Source organism: Grus americana, chromosome 5, assembly GCF_028858705.1.
Source record: "Grus americana isolate bGruAme1 chromosome 5, bGruAme1.mat, whole genome shotgun sequence".
In the NCBI taxonomy this organism is placed as follows: Eukaryota; Metazoa; Chordata; class Aves; order Gruiformes; family Gruidae; genus Grus; species Grus americana.
The window spans coordinates 52,467,575-52,480,831 of NC_072856.1; the positions used below are offsets into that span (position 1 = coordinate 52,467,575).

Here is a 13,257-nt window from a genome sequence, read left to right on the forward strand (position 1 = left end):
GTGGGACTGCACCACTGGTCAGTGAGCATACTGATCCACGCCTGCCTTGCTGTCACCCTTAGCTCCCAGCTCCCACAAATGTGGCTAGCAGTCTCTTCATCCTGCTGCTCTCTGACAAACTAGTCGAACCACAGTTCCTCTACAAACAGATGGTAAGACTGAAGAACTTAAGCAGTTGAAGAGTTCAGCAGTATCACACAGAACATCTCATACATCAGCTATCAGCAAACTATCATCTACTGATTGAGCCATTAGTGTCCCCTTGGTAAGTTTAATGAGAAAACCAGGACCACAGGATAAATCAAAAGAAAACTATCGTAAATGTCAGTTTACTTGCAATGCTGTAGAGGCCACATAGAGGTGCTACTAACAAGCTGACCTGCTGAATGGATTTTGTATTTCAGGAAAATCACAAGAATGAAAAGCCTAAATTCCATACAGAAACAGGCCTTGTACCTCAGTGAACCTTAGAGGCCATTCTAGCTGAAAGTGATTTTACTAATATTTACCTCAAAAATAAAAATGCACCAAGAAAAAACCCTGTTTCCATAGAAATCAGATATGCAACATTCTTCATAATTTTAATTGCCCAGAATAACAATAGTTAGTCTCAATTTAGAAAGGCATATGAAAATTGACAGAAAAACCCTCTCATGGTTCAAAGACATGATGTAGATTTAAAATGAAAAACAAAAATCCTGTTCCAACAAAGTACATGCCAGACTGACTGGTTTCTTGTTTTTTCTCACTTTTTTTTTTTTTAAATTTTAATTCTTTTGGGAGCTTTTTGGTCATAACACTGGGTAATTAAGCTTTCCATATCAGAAAGAGTACAGCTTCACCCAAAAGATCTCTCAGCTGCAGACTATTGTTTCTGTAGTTGTAACTTCTATTCAGGACCAAAACTATGATCTCTGCAGGAGAGAGAGGAGAAAGAACAAAGACAGGAGAGTTTAGTGGTACACTAGTTAGACTGCTTTGCTGCATTCGACAAAATCATAATGAAGGTTGTAGTACGAAAGTAAAGGTTCAGACTAGACCAAGAATGGTTGCAATATGGCAGATCAAAGGTCCACTAATTTGAAATGTCATCTCAAGAAGAATTAATAAAAAATAAATGTATAAGGTCATCTGAAATAAATTAAAAATCCTATCCTGGTGGCTGTTCCTACTTGAAGCAGCCAGTTAAGTCAAAATACCCTGATAGTTACTACACCTCATGCCACAGCAAGACACACTAGTGACTTCTGCTTTCAAAATAGACATGGAATAAGGCTACTGAGTTTTTCAAGCAAGAATGAGATTTGCCTGCCAGCAGCTGCCATCAGAACAGGCACTTAGAAAGGAGAGCAAGAACAACTAAACCTAGTACTGCACGCCAGCCAAGAAACATGTGACCTCTACAGCTGTGGCCCCAAAACATAACTCAGTGCAAAGCTAAGCCTTAATCTAAGGTCGAGTGGAGGTTCAAGAAACCCTTTTCACAGATTTATGAGACAGGTATGTTTGCTTTCACAATGCAATGCAATTGCAACTCTGCAAGGAATTCTTCACACCAGTTCCTGATAATGGATTTTTAAAGCAAATAACCAAGAGAAAAAGAAAACAAAAGTCTCAGTTCTGCAGGCAAAAAAAAAATCAGAAACAGCACATTGTGTGGGAGGAATGCAAGTATGTACCACTGCCATCCCGGATGAACGCTTTGTACTAGGTTCTTCTCAAAATTTCAATTTTTGAAAGACTTGTTTTCTAAAGCATCGTCCTTAGATAAGAGAGAGGTCACAATACCAAAAGAGAGAAGAATGGTATACAAAGCAAAACCTGGAAAAATCCTCTTTCTTTAAACCGAGCCATACTACTACTGATTCTGGGAAGAATTCTACTGGCTGCCACTGCAAGCCTTCAAAAATTTATTTTTAAAAAAAGAGAATGTAAAGAAAAAAATGCATAGGAGAAGCCAAATAAATATTTCTAGTGTCAGAGAGCACCAGATGTAAAAGGTAGAGAAGCAGGAATGGACAATTTTGCTCAAATGCAATCCATTTGGTTCTAAATTCAGTTTCATATGGCCATGAATCTCTGGTCATGTAAGTTTTTCATACCTGGTTGCCCAAGTTTCATTCAAGTTTGGTATTCACAGTAATTCCAGAGGTAAAAAACAAGTTATGAGAAAAAAAAAAATTAATGAGGATGGCAGCATTTGTCCTCAAAATGTTACTTTATTTCCCTTGGAAAATAGAATTTTCTTGAGTTGACTAGCAACATATTATTCTAAGATCCAATAGAAGACACTAGGCTATTTAATACACAGATCAGTATTTCTCTCTGAAATGTGATTTTTAAGTGTATACTACAATAAGAAACCAGTATCCTTAGGGCAGTCCCTGTAAGAAATCACAATCTGGCTTGCAAAAATTCTTAATGGCACTTGAGATTTTGGCATCAAAAAATGTCTTCTGCATTACTGCTCCATGCTGGGAAAGCACAATCATCTTTGAGATAGGCATCAAAAAAGGGATACCTTGGGCTAAGGCACGAATAATCACCTGATCACTGATGACCTGGTTTTGCAATTAAATGAATCCAGTTCAGTTATGTGCCTTTAGAGTGTTTGGTATGTTCTCAATATTCAATATCAGGACACTTAAAACACCAACAGTACAACAGCAACCAAAGCAAAAAGGTTTTGCCATTGTTTCGTTTCCTTTTCCAGAATAAGGGAAATAACAACTAACTAATTGTCCAGACAGATCTATAACCAGTGTTAATTTCTGCGGACTAACTTCACTATTCAGTTTACTCTTTCTTACTTTTTCCTCTATGCAGAACTGTAAATCTACTCCTTATAACTGTGCTGAACATCCTTATAACATCACTGAACAATTGTGTAACTAAAACACAAGCAGATATAGTAAGTCATCCGCAGTTTGGATTATTCTAACTCATCTTTGCCAGACAACGCTCAATGTTCAGAGGATGCACTATCAAATTTCGATTATCAGACATTATCACTTTAATTGGACAATTATTAGGGTCTTTTCAAGTTAAATGCACAGCTAACCTACCAGGTCACTTAAGTGAGATGGCAGTTCACACAGCACTAAACAAAAGTCAAGTTGTAGTCACTTCCCTTTGTTCTAGACAACCTTTAAAATGCTCTAAGAATGTGTACAAATCTCTTCCTACTTCATCTACCAAAATCCACAGTGTACTACCTACCTTTTTATCATTTTTCCTTTAATGCAGTTTCCTTTAAAATCTTTTAAAGTTACATATTAATGTTCTTTCCAGAACAAAATGTTCACTCAACCAGCTAATAAATGAAAACAAACAACAATTCAACAGTGAAAAGCATCTGACAGTTATAACTAAATTTGCAACTCAGATCAAGAGATTTTCAGATGGCAAAACAATAATGGATCTGAACTATTCATTCTACAGAGACAAAAGTACACAGATATCCATCCAACTGACTTAGATTACAACTCAATCATCCCTCCTACAGAATATCTACTCTTATATTATTTATTGCTAAGGCATTTGTATGCTCTCAGACATATTGTTTGAACACTGACAACATTCAGTATTCACCACATTTTTTTTTCCAAACTTCATTAAGCAAACACAAAAACTTCAAACCAAACTTAAGCTAATGCAGATGATGTGTGCTGATGCAGAGGAATTGAGCATTTCACTACACTCTGGAAAAAAGTGTACTTTATATGATTTAATTAACAAGAGAAGTGTTAATTGTTATGCATGGTCCAACAGAATAGATTAGTACTACAATAATTCGATAGATGTGTTCAGATTATTTTCTCTAAGACGTAAAGATCTCCATACATACCAAGGTATGATTTTTTTTTTTAGTGTGGTTACAGAATTAAAGGAAATGGGGGGGGGGGGTGGTGGTGTAGGATTTTTAAAATGAAGTAGCAATTTTAATGTTTATTGTTAAAATAAGACCAGACCTGATGACTAAATTAAACTGACATTAACCACATTAACCAAATCAAAACAATTCCAACATACAAGTACAGCTATTAATGAGATAAGATAAAAATATGCCTAAGCCACAAATCCGGAAGATAAAGATACTACACAAGAAATAAGATGGCGAAAGAAGTTTACAGGTTTTGTTTTTTTTAAAGGTAAATGAAATGCAAGAGTCTTGGAAAAAAAGAGCAACACCAAAGCAGTTGCTCTTATGCAGTGAGCAAAGCAGTGATATAGAAGTTTCGATACAAAGTCTGTCAGCCCTATCAATTCCCCATGCCCCCAATAATAAATAATATTAATGTCATGTGCAAAAGCGTTCTACATCCCAGTTAGACGGGAACTCAACTGAGATGCACGAAAGCATAAGGCTAAAAAGTGTCTTTTTTTTTTTTACCCCCATTTCCTTTGCAATTCAGTTGAGAGTTAAAAATCAGAAAGACTAGCCTTAAATTCATCGCGGGGCTAAGAATACAAATGCCATAAAACTTAATACTAAAAAGGTATTATTCACTTCAGTCTCTTAATTGCTTATCTAATCCCATTCTATGGTTAGAATGGGCAGGTCTTCATGAGATAGTAAATAAAATTTGAATATCAGGAGTCATCTCATACCTAAATACCTTGTGATACTGATCTATCCTATGTGAAAATTCATTTTTATTCAACTAGTTTATTCCAGTCAGGTTATTTCTTCTTTTTGCATGCAAATACAAGCATACAGACTTCATTTTAAAGATAAAGGCAAAACCAGACTGCCATTTCACTTGTACAAAACAAATCTGAGTTTTTAGCAAAACAGTAGTATAAAACGCTTTAGAGCTCTTAAAACCGCACTGCTTTCAGCATGGATTTGTAATTCTGGCATGTTATAAGCACTTGTACATAATAATTGTAGAACAAAGAAGATACTTGACAATTCAGTCTTCGCACTCATGCTTCAATAGCTGCATGGCAGAAATCAATAGGTTTCTGTTTTCCTAGAAGGCACATGCATTTGCTTTCTTTCACTCAAACAGTGCTTAGGAAAAGCAGCTTCTCATCTCTTCATTGTTGAATAGTCAATTAATCTGCTATAGTTATTATAGTCAAGAAATAGTACACTTTTTATAATAAAAAGCAACTTGTTAGATTCTGTACTTGCTCAGGTACCTGAAAATATTTAACCACCACCAGATTAAAGCAGCAATAATGAAAACACTGAACTACGATGTTTCCTAGCAACTATCCCTAACTACAAAACCATTCAAAATTCATAAATATATGGTAAAAAATTCTCTCTGGTCGAAGTTTTAAGCATAGTACATGCTTGTAATTGCTGACAATTTTTATACATTCTTAATAATCGAAATATATCTCGTTTCAGAAAACACAATCCGAAGAGGAGGGTTATGAGAATAAATTCCACTTGCATAAGTATACTTTTTTCATGGCAAAGTTCTTGCAAGAAGCAGCATGGGCCAGGGAAGAAGCATGAAGAAACGGGGAAAAAAGGAAAGCATACCATAGAATCATAGAATGGTTTGGGTTGGAAGGGACCTTAAAGATCATCTAGTTCCAACCCCCCTGCTGTGGGCAGGGACACCCTCCACTCTGATTAAATTGCAAATGCTACATTCTTACCCAACTTGCACATTGTGTAATTTTATTTAACAGTGCTACCCAATGAGCATGAAAACAGATAAAACTCTGCAGTTATACAGGCAAATTTTACCTCTTGTAAGTACACTGGTTCAGAAGCATAAGTTAAATATCTTTTGTAATGTGAATTATAAGTGTTCTAGTAGTAAATGAATTGTCTACAGAGACTACAATATGAAATGCCAATTTCTATGTATAAATGGGTCATTCTAATAATGTTTAGGTTCAGCACCTAAATTACAATAGCACACATGAAAACTGTAGTCAAATGCAATTTCTTAGACTTTGAAAGCAAACAATCCAATTGAAATTACTTCTGTCCTTAAAAAAACCACAACTAAAGATGTTGAGCTTTCTTGACAGGGAAGACACATATAAAATGTGAAGGAGTACATGAGAGAAAAAAAATATGGTTAAATGAAGAGATTTCTAAGGTATATACTGAAAATAGAAAGAAGAAAGAGAAACCAACATCAAATGACCAAGCAGCAATACTGCTTTATTTAATGACTAGACAAAGTGGAATCTGATTCAGAGTGTGGAAAAAGCAGACAGGCATCTTGGATACGTATCCAAGTTCTCCCCTTTCCTCGCACTGCTTGTAAATGACATCCCGAAGATGAGCACAGATAAGAAATAAGTATATTTCCTAAAACCATCTGTTTAAAGACTTAAAGAAGGTTCTGATTCATTATGACACTCTTATCACAGAGAGGATTCTGGCTTCATTCAACTTTGGCTCCAAGGCTGGAGGACTGCTCCTTTTCTCTCCCATCAGTGCAGTAACACCATTCCATGTACTTTGCCTCTTGTGCCCAGCACAGCTTCTCTCACAACTCTGAGCAGGTCCTACTCTCCCTAGCCGCAGCTTTTACTATCAATGTTTCCTGTTGAAAACTGCATCTCTGTACTTCCTCTCTTGCACTGGTCTGGCAATCTGGTGCTAATCCCTTGTCATGCTAGTTGAACCTCCTCTCGGTTTCATACCGTAATTTAAAAGTAATATACTGATATTATATGTACTATTTCCCTGCTTCAGAAAGTAACATTTCATATCTCTTAAAATGGTACCTACCAGACTCTATTTGAAATGCAAATATTCTAGAGGAAACTACAAGTTATCTATTTTTAGAAATCCCCTCTGCTCCTTCTAACAAAGGCTTTTAGAGCTGCACTCCCAGATTTCAATACCTCTGATACCTAAAGTGAAAGCCAAGAAATAGCCATTTTTTAAATTCTCTCAGAAGTAAAATCCTGTGCTATTTTGACTCTCTGTAATCTAAAATGCATTATTGGATATAAAACTGTACCTTACAAATAATTAACAACTAACATCAACAGTCAGAGATCACCATGTGAGGTACTATACACATATTTAGTAAGAGGTAAGCTTTTATCCTAAAAGCTTGCAATTAAGCTTATCAAAAGTGACACAAAGACATGAGAAAGAGACAAGATAATAATACATTAATTATTATCAGCATAAAGAAGAGTCATAGCATACCATTTGCCTAGTCACTGCAAAGTATTAGCACAGTCAAGCATTTTTAAAAAGGCATCTGAAAACAGTAATGTAAGTGGCTTTTCAGACTCATGTGGATCTCCTTTTTCGCATAAAGGGCAGCAGGAAGGAGCAGGAAGGCATTTCAGGGAAAACTAGAACAGACAAAAATGTCTGACAACACTGGCAAGCCAAAGACCAATGAACTGAAAGCTCAAAACCCAGTAGAACAAACTACTAGATTTTGTTCTATGAAGTACGAGTCTAGAAGGCAATTGTTCTCCTCTCTCAAATGTGTTTATGATTTCAATGAGACAGAATCTGACTTTGTGATCTTGCTGGATTCCGTCCACACTTACTGGAGATTCAAATACTCACCTCATCAGTAAGAAACTCCTTACTCAAACCAAAGTCTGTCAGCACCACATGGCCATCAGAATCGAGGAGAATATTCTCAAGCTTTATATCCCGATATATAATCCCCAACTGCAAACAGAATATAAGAAAGATTACACTGATTTGGAAATACTCACATCAAGGAGACATTATTGAATGCATTTAAATATGAAGGTAGCAAAATTCCCATTACTAAGGTAATCTGACACCTGAAAGTTGCACCTCAAAAGGAATAATTTTAAAACTCGTTTGAAGAAATAACTTTGAGCAACTTAAAAATTCTCAGAAATTACCCTGTGCATTAATGTCTTAAAATTTAAAGGACATACTATATATCCTTTGAATCGAAAGTGACTGAATACTTGCTGTCGAGTGCAAAACTCAGTTCATGTTTCATTAAGAATGAAAATGGATGCTTCTGAAGTATGTTCCAGACCATACATGCATGCTTTGTAATAGTCTACAAGTCTACTGACTACCTCTGAAAACTGTAATACTTTTCATGTCTACAGTTGTGCCAAATTTTCAGAACTCTGCTGTTTAATTGTATCAAAACAAAGACAACTGAACAACAGGGCAACCCAAACACTGTTCACGTTGACTACAAATTAGTTTTACTGACATACACCATTTCATAAGGATTACTAAAAATTAACAATCATTTGTCATTAACAACACTCTTCAAGCTGCAGATATAAACCCGTAGCCTTCATCTGGTGCACACAGACATTTCATTGACAAGTATTTCTAATCATACAACTAGTGTCCCATTGTTAGATAAAGTTTGAAATAATCTTAAATTTGAAACAATCTTAAAAAAAAAAAATAGTTCTCACTAACTTTATCTGATGTGAAAAGAACATAGTTGTAGTTCCACAAAATCAACACTAGGATAAAGTTACTTTACCTTGTGGAGATGTTCAAGTGCCAAAACAATTTCCCCAATGTAAATCTGCACCTCATTTTCTGAGAATCTCTCTCTGTGTGAAAGGTGAGTAAACAATTCTCCTCCATTTATATAGTCTAAAAAGTAGAACAAAGAACTTTATAATTTCACTTTCTGACAACTTTTCTTATTGAAATATTAATAGGTAGTAAGTTATTAAATAAGATGTTCTGGGATTAGAGGCTTTTACTTTATTGTAATTGAGTAATATTTTATCATGTACAACATTCCATTTCTTTTTTCGAGGACCGATGGAAGAATATGACCTCATTTATTTAGATCAGTAAGCATATGGAAAAAAATATAATAAAGTATAAATAACCCACATTTTACAATTGCTTCCTTCTTCAAAAAAAATCTTCAGCATTCTAATCATGGAGAAAACAAAAGACAACAGAAACAAATGTTTAAAATGTTTCTAATCAGAACTGCTAACTAGTACAAGGTAAGAACTGAATTCCTAGGCACTGTTCTAAGGACTGTGACAGACACAAATCAAAGCTGCCAGAGAACTGGCAGAACAAGCCTAATTCTATTCAGGTTGTAACACTAACCACAGCCCAATGAAACAACCAGCCTTCAAATTCTTGCTGCTAGATCAAATGCACTACTGACACAATGTGGGGGGGAGGGGATAATATCAATTACTTCAATATAAACTCCATCTGACAGTTCAGATTTTTATTTTTTTTTAAGTATTAGTAGGTTAACCTCGTGTGACAAGCTTTGTCTAGACCTGGTACTCACATGGATACAATACTTTGCTATTTCAATCACAACTTAAAGTCAACCTAAAACCAGGAATCAACTCCAAATCCTGTATTCTGGAAATCGGGCAGAACTGCAGCTGCATGCCTATACTTGGTCCAGACTAAATTCATATGGCTATGTATTCTGACGGCACGAAGAATCGTATTAAATACTGCACTGAGCCTCCAATTCTAAAACCTCTTGAAACTGAAATGACACATTGCTCATACACCAAGTGCAGCTAGGTACAAAAACAAAGGCAGAGACTGGTTTCCTCAAGAATTCAGAAGCCTCTGAGACACAGAAATTCCAAAACTAAATCAAAGAAGCTATTTACAAAGATTTTCATAATGAGACATAAAAAACTTGCAAGAAACAGTTTTGGTATTTTTGTCAGGGAGGGTGTGAACCCCAGCTGAATTACAAAGTAGCTTTAGGCCAGATTAGGTAGAAGAGATTTTCACCATTACAAAAAGCGATTAAAAGAAATTTTATAACCCCCTCTAATTATTTCCATTTTCTACTAAAAAAAAAAAAAGAAGCAAAAAAAGGACCTTTCTGGCCCCAATTGATATTCTGAGAATGGATTCACATAGACTTAGTAGGAAAGCAAAAAAAAAAAAAACACCACCACAAAACAAAAAGCCTTTAATTATACATCAGTTTTTAATTTCTTGCTTTAAACATCACCGTAACTGTGTTATGGTGGGCATGCGTTCAGTCTGCACTATCTGCTATATAATGTTCTTCAGAACTAATGATGTCCCTCCTCTTTGACTCCTGTGAGAATATAATGTCAAGCTTTTAATCTTCTGTGTTGGGTTTGCATGGCAAGGTTTCAGTAGCAGGGGGGCTACAGGGGTGGCTTCTGTGAGAAGCTGCTAGAAGCTCCCCTTGTGTCTGATAGAGCCAATGCCAGCCGGCTCCAAGACGGACCCACCGCTGGCCAAGGCCAAGCCAATCAGCGCCTCTGTGATAATATATTTAAGAAGGGAAAAAAAAACCAGCTAGAGATAGCTTTTGCAGCCGGAGAGAGGAGTGAGAAGATGTAAGAAACTCTGCAGACACCAAGGTCAGTGAAGAAGGAGGGGGAGGAGGTGCTCCAGGTATCCGAGCAGAGATCCCCCTGCAGCCCGTGGTGAAGACCATGGTGAAGCAGGCTGTCCCCCTGCAGCCCATGGAGGAAGGATGAGGGGGTGTAGCGATTCCACCTGCAGCCCGTGGAGGACCCCATGCCGGAGCAGGTGGAGGCACCTGAAGGAGGCTGTGGCCCGTGGGAAGCCCACGCTGGAGCAAGCTCCTGGCAGGACCTGTGGACCCGTGGAGAGAGGAGCCCACACCAGAGCAGGTTTGCTGGCAAGACTTGTGACCCCGTGGGGGACCCACACTGGAACAGTCTGCTCCCGAAGGTCTGCACCCCATGGAAGAGACCATGCTGGAGCAGTTCGTGAAGGACTGTAGCCCGTGGGAGAGACTCACGTTGGAGAAGTTCGTGAAGGACTGTCTCCTGTGAGAGGGACTCCATTTCGGAGCAGGGGAACGATGGGAGGAGTCCTCCCCCTAAGGATGAAGGAGCAGCAGAAACAACGTGTGATCAACTGACCGTAACCCCTATTCCCCGTCCCCCTGTGCCACTGGGGGGGCGGGGGGGCAGAGGTTGAAGCCAGGAGTGAAGTTGAGGCAGGGAAGATGGGAGGGGCAGGGGGAGGTATTTTAAGATTTGATTTTATTTCTCATTCCTCTACTCTGTTTTGCTTAGTAATAAATTAGATGAATTCCCTCTCTCAGTTCAGTCTGTTTTGCTTGTGACGATGATACGTGAGTGATCTCTCCCTGTCCTTATCTCGACCCATAAGCTTTTTGTTATACTTTTTCTCCCCTGTCTACTGAATGAGGGGAGTGATACAGCAGCTCTGGTGGGCACCTGGCCATATTAAAAGCTGATGATTTCTTCCTTTGTAATAACCTAAACATTAATTAATGCCCATATTCATACAGACTAAGACCTTTTTTATTCATGGTAGCAGTTTATATGAAAATCTGTAGAAAACTAAAGCAGTACATAATAATGTTTAAAAAAGTGCAAATCAAAATTTCTTCTTCTGGGTAAGTTCAAGAAAATATTTCTCTCATTTAAGTACTTATGGTCATATATATTTTTTGCTGCATGTTAAGTCACGGATAATATTTCCCCTTCTTCCCTCCGACCAAGTCAGAGTAGCACACTAAGTTTAAACAGGAAAACCACAAACACAGACACTGTTGAAGATGAACAGTATTTTACTTCCTATGGTCTCTCATGCAATCTCCAAACACACAGTACTTAAGACCACATTAAAAAAACCCCTATAAAACATTAAGGAGATAAAAGGGCAGATTTTTTTTTCCTATTGACATAAGACTTGAATTTTGAAAACTACTCACCTAAAATGAGATGAAGCTTTGTATCTGTCTGGAAGGCATAATGTAACGTGACCAAAAACGGTGATTGCCTAATGTGCTCCAACACTTGTCGTTCTGTCCTTGTATGCTCAGTTGTTTTGGCTTTTTGAACTATTGTTGCTTTCTTCAGTACTTTCATGGCATACAACTTTCCAGCATCATGGCCACTTACTTTCCTTACTAGGAACACTTTTCCATAGGCTTAAAAAAGTGGGGAGAAAAAAAAGAAACAACAGTCATCTATTCGTACTACAGCTCTGGCTGATACCATTATTATTTTCAATTACTCATTGTTATGGTAAACAGTGACCATTCAGGCTAAAATCTTCCAGAACACTTTTTTTATTTCAGACTGACCTTTTCTGAACAAAATGTCAACCAAATGAGCTTAATGACTGAACACAGCAAGAGTGAGAAAATCAGAGTTTCAGTATTTAAAAACAGTTTTAAAAGCTGATGATTTCTTCCTTTGTAATAACCTAAAACTCCCATACTCCAAACTCTTGCTAAATTCTAGGTAAGACAGATGCTATTTTTTTGTCCTCAAAATAGTCTGCCCATATTTGCACAACTTCTATGCTTTTATTACTGACTGAAGTTCCAAAAAACCCACAGAAAAGCTAATGAATTCTTCCCATCAGTATTTAGTACACAGGAACTTTCCGAGGCTCCCACACTGGACTTAAATGAGAATAAACTGGAGGAATTATCTCAAAAAAGGTTTTCTGAACACAAACAGTAAAGGAAATAGTCACCAGAACCAAAATATAGTCTTTCCAGAGTTTTATGTTATTGAATCTAGGTGTTCTGTTTACATATTTGGTTAAAAATACACTCCATACTGGAGTAATAAGAGGCAAATTTCGACTTTTTTTTTTTTAAATAAAAAGGGCTCCTGGGAACTGTATACAGGTAAATTTGATACCTCTACTAGGCAAACCTATAGAAAGAGTAAAGTTTAGAATTCATAGATACACGAACAGGATACTATGTGAAAGAATGAGCATTACTTTTGTAGATGGTAACAATTATTTCTATTAATAAGGGCTCAAAGGAATCAGGAGGAAGGAACAATGATAATTGACTTATTTAGATTTCCAAGGTACTTAACAAGTTCCCTTACAAAAGGGTCTTAAAAACACTAAACAATCATGGGTGCAAAGAGAGGTGGTCTTCTTATGAAGAACTATATTAGCAGACAAAAACCCAAAAGGTTAAAGATAAATATTCAGCTTTTTCAGTGAAAGGAGGTCACCACAAGAATCTACCCTGCCTGATTCAGTCATGTATGAACAGTGAGGAGGCTGATTTCCTTGGTTTAGTAAGTTACCCATTGCAACAGAAATCAAAGCTGACTGCTGAAAACTGTACCACAGTATCAAAGTATTAAGTAGCTGAAATATAAAATGGCAGATAAAATTCCAAATAGGTAAATGAGTAACCCATATGATGTATAATAATTATAATAATAATAATTAATTGTGCATAGTGTTATAACTGAGGGGAAAAAAAAATAATCTGAAGTTACCACAGACAACCCAAAGAGAAATCACCAGTGGTAATCCAAAAAGCAAATGGAATGTCA

At 36.9% G+C, this 13,257-nt stretch overlaps 1 protein-coding gene across 3 annotated transcripts in view; it reads right to left on the reverse strand.

The window, feature by feature from the left end:
* The window catches only part of RPS6KA5 (ribosomal protein S6 kinase A5), an 83,598-nt gene that overhangs the window by 46,761 nt on the left and 23,580 nt on the right, over nucleotides 1-13,257 (reverse strand). For 2 of the 3 annotated variants that reach the window (XR_008577260.1, XM_054826367.1), the window contains exons 3-5: nucleotides 11,655-11,873; nucleotides 8,442-8,557; nucleotides 7,517-7,624 (exon numbers count right to left, since the gene is read on the reverse strand). Coding sequence is in view for 1 of the 3 variants with exons in the window: in XM_054826367.1 (XP_054682342.1) it covers nucleotides 7,517-7,624; nucleotides 8,442-8,557; nucleotides 11,655-11,873 (443 nt within the window). In the remaining 2 variants the exon portion in view is untranslated. Of the gene's footprint in view, nucleotides 1-7,516; nucleotides 7,625-8,441; nucleotides 8,558-11,654; nucleotides 11,874-13,257 lie in introns of those variants that run through there. The other variant, XM_054826368.1, reaches the window with a different exon arrangement.